Source organism: Triturus cristatus, chromosome 7, assembly GCF_964204655.1.
Source record: "Triturus cristatus chromosome 7, aTriCri1.1, whole genome shotgun sequence".
In the NCBI taxonomy this organism is placed as follows: domain Eukaryota; kingdom Metazoa; phylum Chordata; class Amphibia; order Caudata; family Salamandridae; genus Triturus; species Triturus cristatus.
In genome coordinates this window covers 15,709,706-15,727,389 of record NC_140590.1, presented here as the reverse complement: position 1 = coordinate 15,727,389, position 17,684 = coordinate 15,709,706, and the positions used below count along the sequence as shown (strand labels likewise).

General features: G+C 46.4%; 1 protein-coding gene across 4 annotated transcripts in view; it reads left to right on the top strand.

The window, feature by feature from the left end:
* Positions 1-17,684, top strand: part of LOC146808694 (cell adhesion molecule CEACAM6-like) — a 213,311-nt gene that overhangs the window by 161,468 nt on the left and 34,159 nt on the right. For all 4 annotated transcript variants that reach the window (XR_014965483.1, XR_014965482.1, XM_085614215.1 and 1 more), the window contains one exon: positions 8,625-8,718. Coding sequence is in view for 2 of the 4 variants with exons in the window: in XM_085614215.1 (XP_085470341.1) it covers positions 8,625-8,718 (94 nt within the window). In the remaining 2 variants the exon portion in view is untranslated. The remainder of the gene's footprint in view (positions 1-8,624; positions 8,719-17,684) is intronic.

The window sequence follows — 17,684 nt, the reverse complement described above, 5'->3', positions numbered from 1 at the left end:
TTACTTTTAAATAAATCAAGCGGGAACCCCTCAAGGGCTGGGGCATTCAAACAAATCCCCTTCGCTGAAGCTTCCTCAACCTCGCATACTGAGATGGATGAGCTTAGTTGGGAAGCTCCACTAAGCTCTACAGGCAGATCCACAATATTCTCCTCTAACTGATAATTTGCAGGTTGAATATAGCAGTAAAGTGGGACTCCCAGGCATCCCCCAAGATCAGTGATTCCATCTTTCCCACTTCTTCTGTGAATAGAGGGTGGCTAATGATGTCCCAAAATCTTTTGGTATCTTTGAGGGAGCTTGCTTTCACCAGATCTTCCCATGCCAGTCTCCTCAGTTCTTCTTTTCTTTTCCCACTAATGATGTTATAAGTTTGCCTTGGACTTTTAATTAGGTTTCTGTCACAAGGGGTAGCATGAAGGGCCCTTTTAAGGCTCTTGTGGGCCTTTGTGCATTCGGTGTCAAATCATCGTACCTCTTGGGGTTCTTCCCTTTGACGGGCGGGTCTGGTCAGCTTTAGTTTTTAGCTTTATCCAAGCAGAGCAGCTCAAACTCAACCTCATCTGGGGAGGAATCTTGCTGTAAACACCTCATAATTAAGTGATAATTTGCTATAATGGTATCTTCCTAAAACTGAGGAGGATTTATCTTGCCCCAATTTAGCCTTACCCCTTTTTTTGAGTTAAAGTGAATAGGGCGACCATCGCCTTCCCCCACCTAGATCGTTTTATTGAGAGGAACTATGAGGGGATTGTGATCGCTGCCACAATTAGGTTTCACCATGAAATAAAACTTTCCCTGCCACCACCAACATAAGTAGGACACTGAGGTAAGGGACCACAGACCAAGTTATTAATGAAACCTAAATCATTCTCAACGACAATAAAGTTTCGCCTTGGGGCGAATGATTAAAATGTGGCTCGGGCTGGCCCTTGGTATCCGATAGCCCACAGATGTTGTAATACCTGTTCACCACTAATATTTTAGCCTGTATCAAATTAGAAATCATAATAAATGGATATCAGGGTGATGAGCTTACACAGAGAGCTTTTATGGATCCATATTTTACCAAAAGTAGCAGCACGATCCCTCCTTTAGCCCTTCCTGCTGGGGACGGTATTGCTGGGACAGTAAAAGAACGATAACCATCCAACACAGTGTCATCCCTGGACCATGTTTCCTGAAGGCAGATGATGTCAAAGCCTCTGATATACTCTAGCCACACCTCGTTCGGGAGTTTGGAGCAAATTCCTGCAATGTTCCAGGAAATAATTTCAAAAGGAAGGTAGTATGTCTCAGAACTGCTGGACCCTCAAATATACTACTAGGAGCGGGCGCAGTGACGTAGGCTAATGGTCCGGACCATGCAGCTACGAGATCACCTTCAGGGATGATATTAGCAAGAGGGGAAGGGTTTCCGGAGTTATCTGGGCCCTTAATAGGGTTGGTGGGTATATGCGGTGTAGCCCCAGGTGGGTGCACAACCCTTTATTACCAGGCTCACCTTCATATGAGAGTCTCCCTATGTTATTACAATGCGGACCCAGCCTACCCTTCTCAGCTGCATGTCTCGATTGAGTATGTACTCAATCGATGTCGGTGAAGATTTACAGTTCATATTTAGCTCTAAATCAGCCACTTATTTGTAATTTTAACTTTTCACAATGGGATTGTGAACCAATAGAGATCTTACAAGATATTTTATCATACCAGCTGCTGTCTGTTCTTTATGGCTGAAAGTTCATGTTTTTGTCATTTTAGTCAACAGTAATTAAATATTACTGTGTATGTTTGTTTCATGCTCTATCATAAGCCAAGCAACATGTGCAGGTGTGCTGGTTCAATAGCCTTTAATTATGTTATTCTATATCCTTTTGCCCCAGGGTTTCATATCATCTGAAAGAGGAGGGGCAGAGCCACAGATCTTTGTGCTAGCCACTTGTTGTCATGTTTTTAACATTAGCTAGTTAATGTGCACCATCATCTCCTGCACAAATAATAGCATTCATTGAAACCATTGTCTGAAACAACTTTTTTTTAAATGACAGCTCACCAAGAGGGATTGGAGAACTGTATGAAAAACTGGATCTTGGACCTGGATCACATGCGTCACTGTACGCTGGTGCGGAAATACAAAAAACAGCTTTGCAACATATGTGTCATGGCTCAATCACTAATCATCAGTAGGAAGAGCGTGCTGTAAATTTGCTGGGATTGCAGCACTTCTAGGGTGTTGACGGTTTCAATGTAGGTGGAATCAAGGCATCAATGTTATCTGAGAATCCAGGGCGTGTGAGAGATTCATGAGGTTTACCAAGAGAAGCAAAGCAGGGTGGGAGGTGGACTTGATTACAACGCATCTCTTCCACAATGGTCTTGGACAAATCTCCAAAGAAAGAGGGATTTACTTATCCTTGGTACGAGTGATGTGTCCGTATCGCTTGTTGATATTTCAGAATGAGAGGATTTACCTTCCTCCTAAAGCAGATTTTGAGTTAGTTTGAGAATTATTAAATAATATAATGACATTCTTGAAGGCGCCTTAATTTAGTCACACAGTGGATTTCTTGACGGTCTTCATGATTCTGTGTGTGTTGTATTGAGAGTTATACATTTTATAGAGTACACTTCATGCTTTCAACAAAGTCTTGGCAACGAAAAATCACTCCGTGATAATACTGTGGGGTATCCTCACAGATTCTTTTTTCCTTTATTACCTTTGGTGGATTCTGGTTTGCAGTTCAATATTTTGTGCTAGCTTCTCTTGAGTGCCTTTAAAGTAAAAGAAGCATACAATGAGAAATCCCACTATTAAAATGATTCGACTAGAGGTTTAATGGTGCTGATAGTTACCTAGGATTAGAACCTCTCATAAATCCGGGGGTGCCGCACAGTTTTCTGTGTCATGAGATCCATCACGTTATGGGAGTGTTGAAGATAAATGTACTCGCTAACATTGATTATTGTAATTGAGTATTAGACCTGTTGATTGCTTCTCCAGGTTGCTAGTTGTACTTAAGCGCTCGTGTTGTGTGGTAGGAGAGGGAAAGAGGATGATCTCTTAAGGAGCCCAAAATCTACCTGTCTTTCCCTCCAACGACCTCAGGGTCTTACTGTGGAGAGAATGGGCTCTCTGACAAAGAAAGCGGGTGATATCAGTATTGTAGCTATTATTAGACCAGCAGGTGTAGTAGCAAACACAAGCAGATGATGGACGGTGCACAGAAACTTTTCAGACACTTACCCCGACTCACAGATCTGGGTAGAATCCATCATCGTTCTTTAGCTCACTTTGCCATCCCAGTTCAGACCCAGTTATATGCAAATCAGTCTTGACCCTGTGCCTCATGGGAACAGTCCAGCCCGAACTGCCAAGCCAGGTCTTCTCTGGACCAGAAACAAGCTTCCTGGGACCGGTTTCGGGGTAAAACCCATCATCAGTCAAACTAGCTTGAATCCAGTGTCAAAGTGAGCAAGGGACCTATGTCTGGGCATACCCTGCCAACTTAGGGCGAACAAACCAAACACAAGGAGATCATGAATGAAGCGCTGAAACTTTTCAGACACTAACACCTAGTCACAGTTCTGGGTTGAATCCATCATCGTTTTTTAGCTCAGTTTGCCACCCCAGTTCAGACTCAGCTATATGCAAATCAGTCTTGACCCTGTGCCTCATGGCAACAGTCCAGCCCAACCTGCCAAGCCAGGTCTTCTCTAGACCGGAAACAAGCTTCCTGGGACCGGTTTCGGGGTAAAACCCATCATCAGTCAAACTAGCTTGAATCCAGTGTCAAAGTGAGCAAGGGACCTATGTCTGGGCATACCCTGCCAACTTAGGGCGAACAAACCAAACACAAGGAGATCATGGATGAAGCTCTGAAACTTTTCAGACACTAACACCTAGTCACAGTTCTGGGTTGAATCCATCATCGTTCTTTAGCTCAGTTTGCCACCCCCGTTCAGACTCAGCTATATGCAAATCAGTCTTGACCCTGTGCCTCATGGGTACAGTCCCACCCAAACTGCCAAGCCATGTCTTCCCTGGACCGGAAACAAGCATCCTTGGACTGGTTTCAGGATAATACCCCTCATCAGCCAAGTTGGCGCTTTTTTTTTTTTTAGTTTTTTATATAGCGCGAACTAGACCCGAGAAATCGGGTATCAGAGCGCTTTACATGAGTACCAGTTTTGTTACAGAAGGACAGCTTGAATCCAGTGGCATCAAAGCCCAGGGTGGTGAGCAGCAACTGCACCCTAGTTATGCCATTGGCGTAACAGGAGTGATGGGCCCCTCTGCATAGTGTGGCGAGGGGCCCTGAGTTTCCAATATCTCACAGATATTAATTGGTCTTAGTCTGGCCCCGAGGTGGTGGACCAACACCACCTCGGGGCCAGACATCCCCATTGCCATTCCCCAAGGATACAAGATCTCCAGTAAGGACTGCCCCATCCGCCCGGAAGGGGGAATCGCCATCATCCACAAATCCACCTTCCGCCTGAGCACACACCCTGATGAAACCACAGACCTAATGGAACACCTTCACTTCAAGATACTGACCAGCCCTACCACCACCCTCCGAGGAACCCTCATCTACCGACCCCCTGGACCACACCGACCATTCACCAACTCCATCACGGACATCATCCCCCGCATGCCATCGCATCAACCAACTACACCTTGCTGGGAGACCTCGCCAACCAACTGGACCCCAACACCACATCCCTCCTGGACAACCTCCACAACATTGGACTCTGCCAAATCGTGACCGAACCAACGCACTGAGCAGGACACACCCTTGATCCCCTCTTCACAACAGGAAACCCCATCACCTTCAGTCGCACCACGAGCTCCCGTGGACTGACCACCGATGTGTCCAGTTCACCTTTAGAACACCCACCATCCACAAACACCAGCACCTGCTCCCACAAAGAAACTGGACCAGTACCACCGATGACCAGCTCACCTCCTCACTCAGCAACTCCACCTCAACCATGGCGGGAAACGACGACCCCAACACAGCAGCCCGAACCCTGCACAGATGGATCTCCTACAGCACCAACACCATAGTTCCCCCCAGGAAAATAACAACACCCACGCCAAGAAAGCCAGATGGTTTACCACCAAACTTTGAGAGTCCAGACGCACTTGCCACCGCTTCGAAAAGGCCTGGAGAAACTCCATATCCACAGAAGCACACAACAACTCCAGAGCAGCTACCAACGCCCACCACCAACTCATCAGAAAAATATGGAAAAAAGCGATTGAAGACAGAATCTCCACACACGCACACAACTGCAAAGAACTCTTCAACATCATCAAGGAGTTCACCCAACCCACCAGTGAGTCGACGGACATTCCTCCCTCAAAATACCTCTGCGACAAACTCAGCACTTTCTTTCACCACATAATCAAGAGCATCTACGACAACTACGACGAAGACAACCAACACACTGAACCCCCGCCAACCACCTCCGACACCCTGAAGCCAGCGATTGACAACTGGACAGCCCTCACCACCAAGACACACTGAAGACAATGAAGTCAATCCCCTCCGGGGCCCCCACGGACACCTGCCCCCACCACATCTTCAACAGAGCCGCTGAAACTATCGCACTCATACTCCCCCACACCATAATCTGCTCCTTGTCGACCGCCTCGTTCCCCGATGACTGGAAACACGCCAAGGTCAGCCCCCTCCTGAAGAAACCCTTGGCGGACCCCACCAACCTCAAAAACTACAGACCCATCTCCCTGCTCCCGTTCCCAGTGAAAGTCATCGGGAAAGCCATCAACAACCAACTCGCCACATTCATCGAAGAACACATTCTCGACTCCTCCCAATCCGGCTTCAGAAAAAACCACAGTAAGGAAAACGCCCTACTCGCCGCAACAGACGACATCTGCACCCTACTGGACAGGAGAAACAGTAGCCCTCATCCTCCTGGACCTCTCAGCAGCGTTCAACACAGTTTTTCACTGCACCCTAATACGCAGACTCCTCGACGTAGGGATCTTGGACAAGGCCCTCAAATGGATCCGCTCCTTCCTCTCTGGCAGAATGCAGTGGGTCAGACTCCCTCCCTTTCCTCTTGGACCCTACACCAACCACCTGCGGAGTCCCTCAGGGGTCCTCCCTCAGCCCTACGCTCTTCAACATATACATGGCTCCACTCGACCCCATTGTCAGAACCTACGGACTCAACATCGTGTCATACGCAGACGACACCCAACTCATCCTCTCCCTATCCAACGAACCCAACACTGCCAGACACAACTTTCGAGAAGGCATGGAAGCCGTCGCCAAATGGATGAAAAACAGCTGCCTACAACTAAACACCAACAAGACAGAAGTACTCATCATGGGCCCAAACCACGATACCTGGAACGACACCTGGTGGCCCCCCACCCTCGGAAACCCACCCACCCCCACGGACCACACACACAACCTGGGAATCATCCTGGACTTCGAGTTCAAAATGGACTGCCAGATCAACTCCATCTCGTCCTCCTGATTCCACACCCTCCACCTCCTACGTAAGACCTTCAAATGGATCCCCCTCAAACACAGAAAGACCATCACTCAGACCCTGGTCACCAGCAGGCTCGACTACGGCAACACACTCTACGCCGGAATAAACAAAAACCTCACTGCAAGATACAGAACATTCAGAACGCCGCCGCAAGACTGGTCCTCAACCTGACAAGACACTGCCACATCTCCCAACACCTGCGCACACTCCACTGGCTCCCCACCGAGGCCAGAGTCACCTTCAAGATGCTCACCCATGCACACAAGGCCCTCTACGACACCGGACCAGCATACCTGAACAATTTCCACGCAGCCCAAAGGACCCTACAATCAGCGCAGCTCTCCTATGCCGTGGTCCCCAGCACCAGAAAGACCAGATCGGGAGGCCGCCCCTACTCCTTCTTCGCGGCCAGAGCCTGGAATGCCCTTCTGCTCCACCTCCAACAGACAACATAGCTTCCCATCTTCGCAAGAAACCTCAAAACCTGGCTCTTTGAACGACCCCCTCCTTGATGGACTGTGACCTGCAACCCCCCCACCGCCAGTGCCTTGAGACCCTTACGGGTGAGTAGTCACGCTTAACAAAGGCCTGATAGATTGATTGAATGGAGGCTGCTGGAGTGTTGGGGGCCCATGAACATTGGGGGTCCCACCCTGCACTGCAAGGGACTGCATTACGCCCCTGAATTATGCCTATCTTTTACTACCCACCAGAAGGTGCAGAGTTCCCATGCTTCTTGTTTCCCCCAGGACCCATAGCTCGCTTGCTTGACTTGCATTGGATATTGGTCCTTTGCCGCAGGGGGTGGTAATAAAACATTATCTACTTCTGCTCAGCTTGATGTCTGCAAGTTTGTCTTCAGCAAAGAGGCTGCTGCAGCTTTTTCACATGGGACGGGGTCTTCTTTGTCTTACACATACGCTGTACTCTTAAATCAGAACACCACCATCACTGGGATAGACTTCCATGCATTAAATAAGGAATGAAATCATGTGGTCATTTCCATATTAGTAGAAGTCCAGTCCATGTGCTTTCACTTACATAAAGGGCTCTAAATTATTTATTTTAACTGCGATTTCCCGGTTTTAAAACTTGAACTTTTATAAGAGAGTGGAGGATCAAAGAATGTAGTCTTTGTACCCTCACTCATGTGGTAGGCCATACAAAGCAGTGTGAACACAAACACACACACACATTTATAATGTCAGCGTATGCAGTGCTAAACTTCCACTTATGTAGAGTGCCACAGTTTGTGGCCTTACAGACACACATGTTTAAGGCAGAGTATGCAGACTTTGTACTCCCACCTAGGTGGGGGCCACAGGGCTCAGAGCTTACACACTCACCAGTATACAAGGGAGAGTATGCAGTCTTTGTACTCCCACCCATGTGATGCACCACAGGGCTCGAGTCATACACTCACCAGTATACAAGGGAGAGTACACAGTCTTTGTTCTTCCACCCATGTGGAGCGCCACAGGGCTCAACGCATACACTCTCACAAATATACAATGGCAGTGTATGCATTCTTTGTACTCCCGCCCATTTGGAGTGCCACAGGGCTCAGCGCATACACTCTCACCAGTATCCAAGGACAGATTATGCAGTCTTTGTACTCCCACCCATGGGGAGCGCCATAGGGCTCAATGCATACACTCTCACAAATATACAAGGGCAGAGTATGCAGTCTTTGTACTCCCGCCCATTTGGAGTGCCACAGGGCTCAGCGCATACACTCTCACCAGTATACAAGGACAGATTATGCAGTCTTTGTACTTCCACCCATGTGGAGCACCACAGGGCTCAGAGCATACACTCTCACCAGTATACAAGGGACAGCACGCAGTCTTTGTACTCCACTCATAAAGAATGCCACAGTGTACATCCCCTACACTCTCAGTGCATCATGCTAATAGTTATGTAAGAGTAGGTGTTGATAAAGGGGGCAAAAAGTAAAAGTAGTGGTTGTACATGAGAGCCTTGAAGCTCACGTACACTGAAGGATGGTGCGTACAGAACTCCCTGACACATGCATATGTTAAAACATAGCAATAAATGACTTTCTGACCCTTCCCTCTCTCTTTGTTTTTCAGAAAAAGCTCGTTCTCCACATAATAGCAGTCCAGGTCTCTCAGTTGGATATATCTTTGGCATTGTGATTGGCGTGCTAGCGGAGGTCATCATTGTGTAAGTGTGCATAGAGACTCATGCCAAGATATCTCCATCTGTGGCTTCAGTCCACCAATGGTTCCCAGCTGTTCCTCAGTGTTTCCTTTCTGGGATTAACCCGCTCTCCCTTTATCTTCAGGGTCTGCCTCTAGTCTTTCTTCAGTGTTTCCTTTCTGGAATTAAACCCCTTCTCCATTAATCTTCAAGCTCTGTATCTAGCTCTTCCTCAGTGTTTCCTTCCTGGAATTAACCCCCTTCTCCCTTTGTCCTTGAGGTCTGCCTCTAGTCCTTCCTCAGTGTTTCCTTCCAGGGATTAATGCCTACCTCCCTTCCTCTTCAGGGTCCATCTCTAATTCTTCCTCCATGTTCTACCTCATAAATCATCCCCGTCTTCCTTTCCCTTTAATGTCTGCCTCTGCCACTCTCCTCTGACCCCCTAATTCATTGGATGCTCTGTGGGCTGAACGAGGCAGGGATGAAAAAGTACTGGGAGACAGTAGTGAGGTATGCACAGCTGAGGTAAGGGTACACCATCATCACACAGCTGAGGTAAGAGTACACCATTGTCACACGGCTGACATAAGGGTACACCATTGCCACACTGCTCAGGTAAGGGTGCACAATAGTCACATGGCTGAGGTAATGGTAACAGATTGCTAAAATAATCTATGACTGTTTAATTTCAATTTTTGACTGATTGGTTAAATCAATGTTTAAGGACATGCACAAATGAACAACTCAACAATTGTAAAACAATTGTGACCCATTGTCTTTGTTTATGTATGACCGTGATAATGTGATAAGTCATATTTACGCGGTGCAACCAGATATCAAGTGAAGAGTCGCAAGCATACATTGTGTAATTCAAGGAGCAGGCAACCTCTCTCTGGTGTGGCCGCATGATAGTTTAGTTTGTTTTCTTTATTGGCATACAGGTTCGCAGAGAGGTGTGCGCAACCACATTTATTCTGAGGTAAGGGTACACCATAGTCACATGCATGAGGTAAGGGTACGCCTTCATCAAATCGATGAGGTGAGGGTACACTATCGTCTCACGGCTGAGGTAAAGGAATATCATCGTTACACGTCTGAGGTAAGAGTACACCATCGTTACACGTCTGAGGTAGTGGTACACCATCGTTACACGTCTGAGTTAAGGGTACACCATCATCACACTGCTAAGGTAAGGGTACACCATTGTCACACGGCTGACATAAGGGTAACCTATTGCCACACCGGTGACATAAGGGTACACCATTGTCACATGGCTGTGGTAAAGGTACACAATTGTAACACGGCTGAGGTAAGGGTACACCATCATCATACGGCTGAGGTAAGGGTACATCATAGTCACACAGCTAAAATAAGGGTGCACTATCATCCCACAGCTGACATAAGGTTACACCATCTTCACACGGCTGAGGTTAGGGTACACTATTGTCAAACGGCTGACATAAGGTTAGACCATTGTCACATGGCTGATGTGAAGGGTCCCATGAGGCACAGGGTCAAGACTGATTTGCATATTGCTGGGTCTGAACTGAGGTGGCAAAGTGAGCTAAGGAACGATGATGGATTCAACACAGATCCGTGACTTGGGGTGAGTGTCTGAAAGGTTTCAGAACTCCGTCCATCATCTCCTATTGTTTGCTTTGTTTGCCCTAAGTTGGCTGGGTATGCCCAGATGTGGGTCCCTTGCTCACTTTGCCACTGGATTCAAGCTAGCCTAGCTGATGAGGGCTGTTAGCCCAAAACCGGTCCCAGGATGCTTGTTTCCGGTTCAGGGAAGACCTGGCTTGGCAGTTTAGGCTGGACTGTTCCCAAGAGGCACAGGGTCAAGACTGATTTGCATATTGCTGGGTCTGAACTGAGGTGGCAAAGTGAGCTAAAGAACGATGATGGATTTAACCCATATCTGTGACTGGGGATGAGTGTCTGAAAAGTTTCAGCACTCTGTCCATCATATCCTTGTGTTTGCTCATATGAAAGTACACCATCAACACATGGCTGAGGTAAGGGTACACCATTGTCACACGGCTGACATAAGGGTAACCTATTGCCACACCGGTGACATAAGGGTACACCATTGTCACATGGCTGTGGTAAAGGTACACAATTGTAACACGGCTGAGGTAAGGGTACACCATCATCATACGGCTGAGGTAAGGGTACATCATAGTCACACAGCTAAAATAAGGGTGCACTATCATCCCACAGCTGACATAAGGTTACACCATCTTCACACGGCTGAGGTTAGGGTACACTATTGTCAAACGGCTGACATAAGGTTAGACCATTGTCACATGGCTGATGTGAAGGGTCCCATGAGGCACAGGGTCAAGACTGATTTGCATATTGCTGGGTCTGAACTGAGGTGGCAAAGTGAGCTAAGGAACGATGATGGATTCAACACAGATCCGTGACTTGGGGTGAGTGTCTGAAAGGTTTCAGAACTCCGTCCATCATCTCCTATTGTTTGCTTTGTTTGCCCTAAGTTGGCTGGGTATGCCCAGATGTGGGTCCCTTGCTCACTTTGCCACTGGATTCAAGCTAGCCTAGCTGATGAGGGCTGTTAGCCCAAAACCGGTCCCAGGATGCTTGTTTCCGGTTCAGGGAAGACCTGGCTTGGCAGTTTAGGCTGGACTGTTCCCAAGAGGCACAGGGTCAAGACTGATTTGCATATTGCTGGGTCTGAACTGAGGTGGCAAAGTGAGCTAAAGAACGATGATGGATTTAACCCATATCTGTGACTGGGGATGAGTGTCTGAAAAGTTTCAGCACTCTGTCCATCATATCCTTGTGTTTGCTCATATGAAAGTACACCATCAACACATGGCTGAGGTAAGGGTACACCATCGATACACAGCTGAGGTAAAGGTACACTATTGTCACAAAGCTGACATAAGGGTACCCTATTGTTACACGGCTGAAGTAGGGTGCTCCATCAACACATGGATGACATAAGGATACCTTATTGGCACGCAGCTCAGGTAGTTTACTTCATCAACACATGGCTGAGGTAAAGATACACTGTCATCAGACGGCTGATATAGGGTACAACATCTTCCCATGGCTGAGGTTTTGGTATACCATCATCACATGGCTGAGGGAAGGGTACACTATTGTCACATGGCTGACATAAGGGTACAGTATCATCACACGTCTCAGGTAAGGGTACACCATCATCACATAGCTGAGATAAGGGTACACCATCATTACATGTCTGAGGTAAGGGTACACCATCCTCACACGGCTGAGGTAATGGTTAACAATTGTCAGACAGTTGACATAAGGGTACTTCATCATCACACAGCTGAGGAAAGGGTACACAATCGTCACACAGCTGATATAAGTGTACACTATTGTCACACAGCTGAGATAAGGGTACACTATTGTCACAAGGCTGACATAAGGGTACACCATTGTTACACAGTAGAGGTAGTGGTGCACAATAATCACATGGATGAGGTTATGGTACCCTATTGCCACACTGCTTAAGTAAGGGTACACCATCGTCACACGGCTGAGGTAAGTTCCCATCATTGTCACATGGCTTGAGGAAAGGGTACATCATCATCACATGGCTGAGATAAGCGTACACCATTGTAACACGGGTGAGGTAAGGGTACACCATCATCACACGGTTGAGGTAAGGGAACACAATTGTCACACAGGTGAGGTAAGGGTACACCATTGTCATACAACTGAGGTGAAGGTACACCATTGTTGCACAGATGAGGTAAGGGTACACAATTGCCACATGGCTGAGGTAAGGGTACCCCATTTCCACAAGGCTGAGGTAAGGGTACACCATAGTCACACAGCTGAGGTAAGGTTACACCATCATCACACCACTCAGGTAAGTGTTCACCATCATCACACAGTTCAGGTAAGGGTACCCCATTGTCACACGGCTCAGGTAAGGGTACACCATAGTCACATGGCTGAGGTAAGTGCACACCATTGTCACACGGCTCAGGTAAGGGTACCCCATTGTCAAGCTGCTGAGGTAAGGGTACACCCTGGTCACACTGCTGAGGTAAGGGAACACCATGGCCACATGGGTGATGTAAGTGTACACCATTGTTACATGTCTGAGGTAAGAGTACACTATCGTCAGCTGAGGTCAGGGTGAACCATAGTCACAAGGCTGACAATAAGGTTGCACGATCATCACACAATTGAGATAAGCATACACCATCGTCGGATGACTGACTGGGGGTTGAGTGTCTGAAAAGTTTCAGCGCTCTGTTCATCATCTCCTTGTGTTAGCTTTGTTTGCCTTAAGTTTTTTATTTATAATTTTCTGTCATATACATATCAAATGCCATCTTCACAGTTGTTCCTTCACAATCATGTTAACAGTTTAAATGTATGGTACCATCGTGCCATGTTATACACTAAATATGTGACAGAGCAACACAAAATATCGACCCCATAGTCTTCTTGTGACTTTTCACCCCAGAGTGTGCATTTATCCATCCACAGAATTGACCTGAAATCTATAAACTACTAAATGCCTTCTGTGAATACCAACATTTGTAAGTTTAGGGTTTTATCTCAGATTAGTTGTGTGCATCGGCCCCATAGTATTTTTGGTGCATGCAACTCTGGATTATAGTTGTTGACTTAAATATTGTTACCAGAGAAGGAACAAACTACTAGAAATACTCTATGTGAGTGGCTGAGAATTTCAACGACATTAGCCACTTGTTTATCCTCTCAAATAAGCAGTGGAAGCCCTCCAGTAAGAGCATCTGCCTAGAGATGAATGGTAGCAAAGATGTCCAGGGCTGCTGCTGCACTAAGGGGCCCCTCCCAGTCCAGTCCAGGTGCTGCCAGAGAAGCCTGCTCACACCCTGTGGGACGTACATCTCTTCAGAACATCTAGAATACTGGAAAAGCATCTTCCATGTTGTGTAGAATTCACATGGATCCATTTAAACTGGTTACTTTTGGTGCCTTTATTCAGTGTTATGGAATTTCCATTCATCCGTTTATGGTGTGGGGTGTGATTTCAGCATGTTTGATACCAAACACGACAGGGTTCTTTCCAGCCAGTTTAGAGATGGTCATCGCATAATGACGCATGGCCACACTATGTATCATAATGGCTGATGTACTTTGAAGGTTGTAGGGTTGTCATGCTCATGCAGGAACACCTTCACACTTACAACCGAGGACCCTGTCTTCAGTACTGGAAGGCCTGCCTTAGTGGTGACTTATAGGTTTTAAGTGCAGTGACCTCAGATATAAGCAAATTTATATCTGTCATAACTGATGCTAGCACGAGCATACGCAGGTGGCAATGGCAGGCCGGTAGTAACAGTTTGAGTGGTCTCCCATGGGTGGCATAATACCTGCTTCAGCCCATGGAGGACCACTGGTGTATATATGCCCTGGGTACCTCAGTACCATATACTAGGGACTTATAAAGGTACACCAGTAGCCAATCTGGGATGCATCTAAGTACTCACCATAACCAATTTAGGGGAGAAAGCACAGAGACCGGGGTCCTGGTTAGCAGGATCCTAATCAGACTAGTCAGATACAGCATAACACCATGCAAAACATAGGGGTAACCATGCAGAAGTATCCTACCTTCCTCCACTACACCATCACCACACGGCTGAGGTAAGGTTACACCATCATCATAAGCATGAGATTAGGGAACACCATCGTCACATGTGTGAGGTAAGGGAATACCATCATCACACGACTAAGTTGAGGGTACACTATTATTACACAACCGAGGTAAGGGTACACCATCGCCACAGAGTTGAGGTTAGGGTACACCTCTACCACACATCTCAGGTAAGGGTACATCATTGTTACATGGCTGAGGTAAAGGTACACCATCGCCACATGGCTCTGGTAAGGGTACTGTGTTATCAGACGGCTGAAATAAGGGTACATCATCATCATACAGCAGAGTTAAGGGTACACCATTGTCACATGGCTGAAATAAGGGTACACCATTGTCACACGGCTCAGGCAAGGGTACAACATCGCCAACTTATCAATGGCAAGCTACTCAAGAGGAAAAACTATGCTCCGCATTGCTTTCAAGAGATTTTTTGAAACTGCTCTCCGCACGCAGTGTCAAAGCTCTCTGAAATCCACCGGCAGAGCCGAATTCTTCACCCATCACACAGCTGAGGTAAATGTACACCATTATCAGATGAATGAGGTAAGGGTACACCAACTGCACACGGCTGAGGTAAGGGAACACCATCATCACTTGGGTGATGTGACGGTACACTATCATCACATGGCTGAGGTAAGGGTACACCATCATCACATGGCTGAGGTAAGGGTTGTGGTAAATATTTCATTACCGGTACTATTTTTTATGCGGTAAAGTCTAGTAAGAATAACTCAGTAAATATAAGAGGCAGAATCCGTGGTATTAGAGGTTCTAAAACGCTTTATTCCTATACAAAGGAATACAATTCGAATTGCAGGCTTTCTATTCCATCACCACGAAAGTTCAGGAAGGAAGGGCATACATTATTGACAGATAAGTGGTTTTATAGGAAATGTATTACAGTGAAACAGATGCAAGAGGCGTAACAGCTGATAGTACAGATAAAAGGTGCATACGTAACTAATAGAGGCGGATATATGGGCGTAATTTAATAAACGTCATCATACATGATGTCACAAGTGGGTGGATCCATAAGAGAATCCTGCAATGTCAGCAGAAATATTTGGCAGAGATGCGCGCGCAGCCGCATGACGTGTGATTGACGTGCAACTAGAGGGTGAAGGGGACTTGACATTTAGCTCTACATGTGGAGACAGAAGTCTGGGGTTCATGTCAACCTAATCCCAAATCATATCTAATATCCTATGTTTAAAGAACTGTGTTATCCAAAAGGAAAGGTTTCTAGGATAGAATCTATTCTATACTGACTGTTAGTGCGTGTACAAGCGTCTAAGTGTCTACATGAGATGCGAGGGGGTAGGAATATTCCATGGTAACGGGGGCTATGAATTACTTGCATGAGGACAGCGAGGCCTGGCCCTTTGCACGATAGCTGGAGGAATGTTTACCTAAACTACTAGACAGGAATGCATCGGATGAGGAGCGGAGTAGATAATCTTGAAGGTGAAATACAGTTTTTGGCAGGCAACAGGCTGGATCAGGCACCGTTAGCCGCGCAGGGAGTAGGACAAAGTTCATGGATACAGATGCAGGCTCAGACTGGAGCTTTCAGAGGCAGAAGGCAGGAAAAGGCTTGATGACAGAATTCTGGGCCTACTCGCCTGAATCTGTAAAATGTGGAAAGTGAACCACATAAAGTCGGTGGCCTTTCATACTTAGGAATGGAATATCTGACCCATTCATGGCGGATCTGAAAGAGGACAGGTTGACGGTGGACGCACATGTATTTGCGTCTTCAAAACTGGAACTGGAGGGAACATACATGTACTTATAGCATGCACATGGAGCCGTTGGGGTCTACGATAGGGGACATAACTGATCACAAAATTCATATTTCCTCATTCCCTCCTTGTCCCCTACGGACCCTCAGGAGATATCGATCTTCATCAATCCATCGATCTGTTCATATAGCATCATTTGTTCTTCTTTCTTCTTCCGGGATCTTGAACGAAAACTTGGATGTGGGATACACGATGTGACACACAGACCACAAATCGCTGGCCCACATTGTAGACATAAACAGCAACTGAATAGTATGAGAAAGCCAATACCTAGGAAGGATAGGATTCTCCATCCCCAGGCTGACAACACGCCCCAGAACCAACCGGACCAAGTCCAGGTGCCTGGACTCTGGTGTATCTGGCTTACAATCTTATGAAGGCGAGTTATGGCTTTATATACTGACGGCGAATTTTCTGGTATGAAAATGCAGCAACTTGATCCGATGACCCTACAAGCTCCGCCCCTATCGGCCAGGATGACGTCAAGGACAAGACGATTTTGAAGCACAACAATCCTCATAGCAGACTGCTCTTCTGTTAAATTGCCTAAGGCGGAAATAGTTTCGTTCACTACTGCTTCAAGGGTTCTGGTTAATCTACGTATCAGCTTACTATTAGTGACTGTACCTATATAGGGAAAGAAACCTTTATTGAAATCTGTGTATTTTTCCCATGCTGTTTCAGTGTAATCGACAATTGGGAGATCTCTCTGCTGTCTATTGTGTACTAAATGGGTATTTCTATGATAATCAGGAGGAGCTAGGAAAACAGGTGGTAGAAGGAATGCTATGTAACAGGTACCATCCCAATCTAGAGGTAGACGTATATATGCGGTCTGGCCACATATAAAGTAGGAATGACGGGAAGCTCTAAATGTAGACTTGCCTTGATCACTGAATGTTATTACAGTGGTGCATTTACTATGGCCCATGTGTATGGAACCATTCTTTCTTACACATAATTCCCCTTTTACTGGGAATACTGACATGGCGGGCAAGATTGATGTAGCTTCGGATTCAACGTTCAGTATCATGAGGTTAAGTGTAAAATTACCTAATCCATATACTTCATTTTCTAGATCAGTTCCTGTTCTTTTGGGAAGTCCCTCCTTGTTAGGGTAGCAGACTTTAAGCAAAACTAGGTTCAGGTTTCCCCATACCCAGTTGTCTTGATAAACTGCGGAATTTGAATCTAGGGAATTAATCAAACTAAACCATGCTCCACAGGAGCCATTGTGTGTGAACGGATATGGAAAGAGGGGCAAAACTCCCTTATAGTTCTGATAGGGAGGGAGTCGGCCACATATCCAACAATTGGTGGCATTGCTGGTTTGATGGGAATGATGTAACATACTAATGAATGTGTTGTTGCGCAGCGCAAATCTATAGGACAATTCATGCGGAGGTAATTCGCTAAAAGAATGTTCTGCAGTTACATTGTAAACACGCTTAAGAATAGGGTAATACATGTGCAATAGTATGCTGACAATGATGATCAGAAGACTTAGAAAAAACAAAATTAATAATGTTACTGTG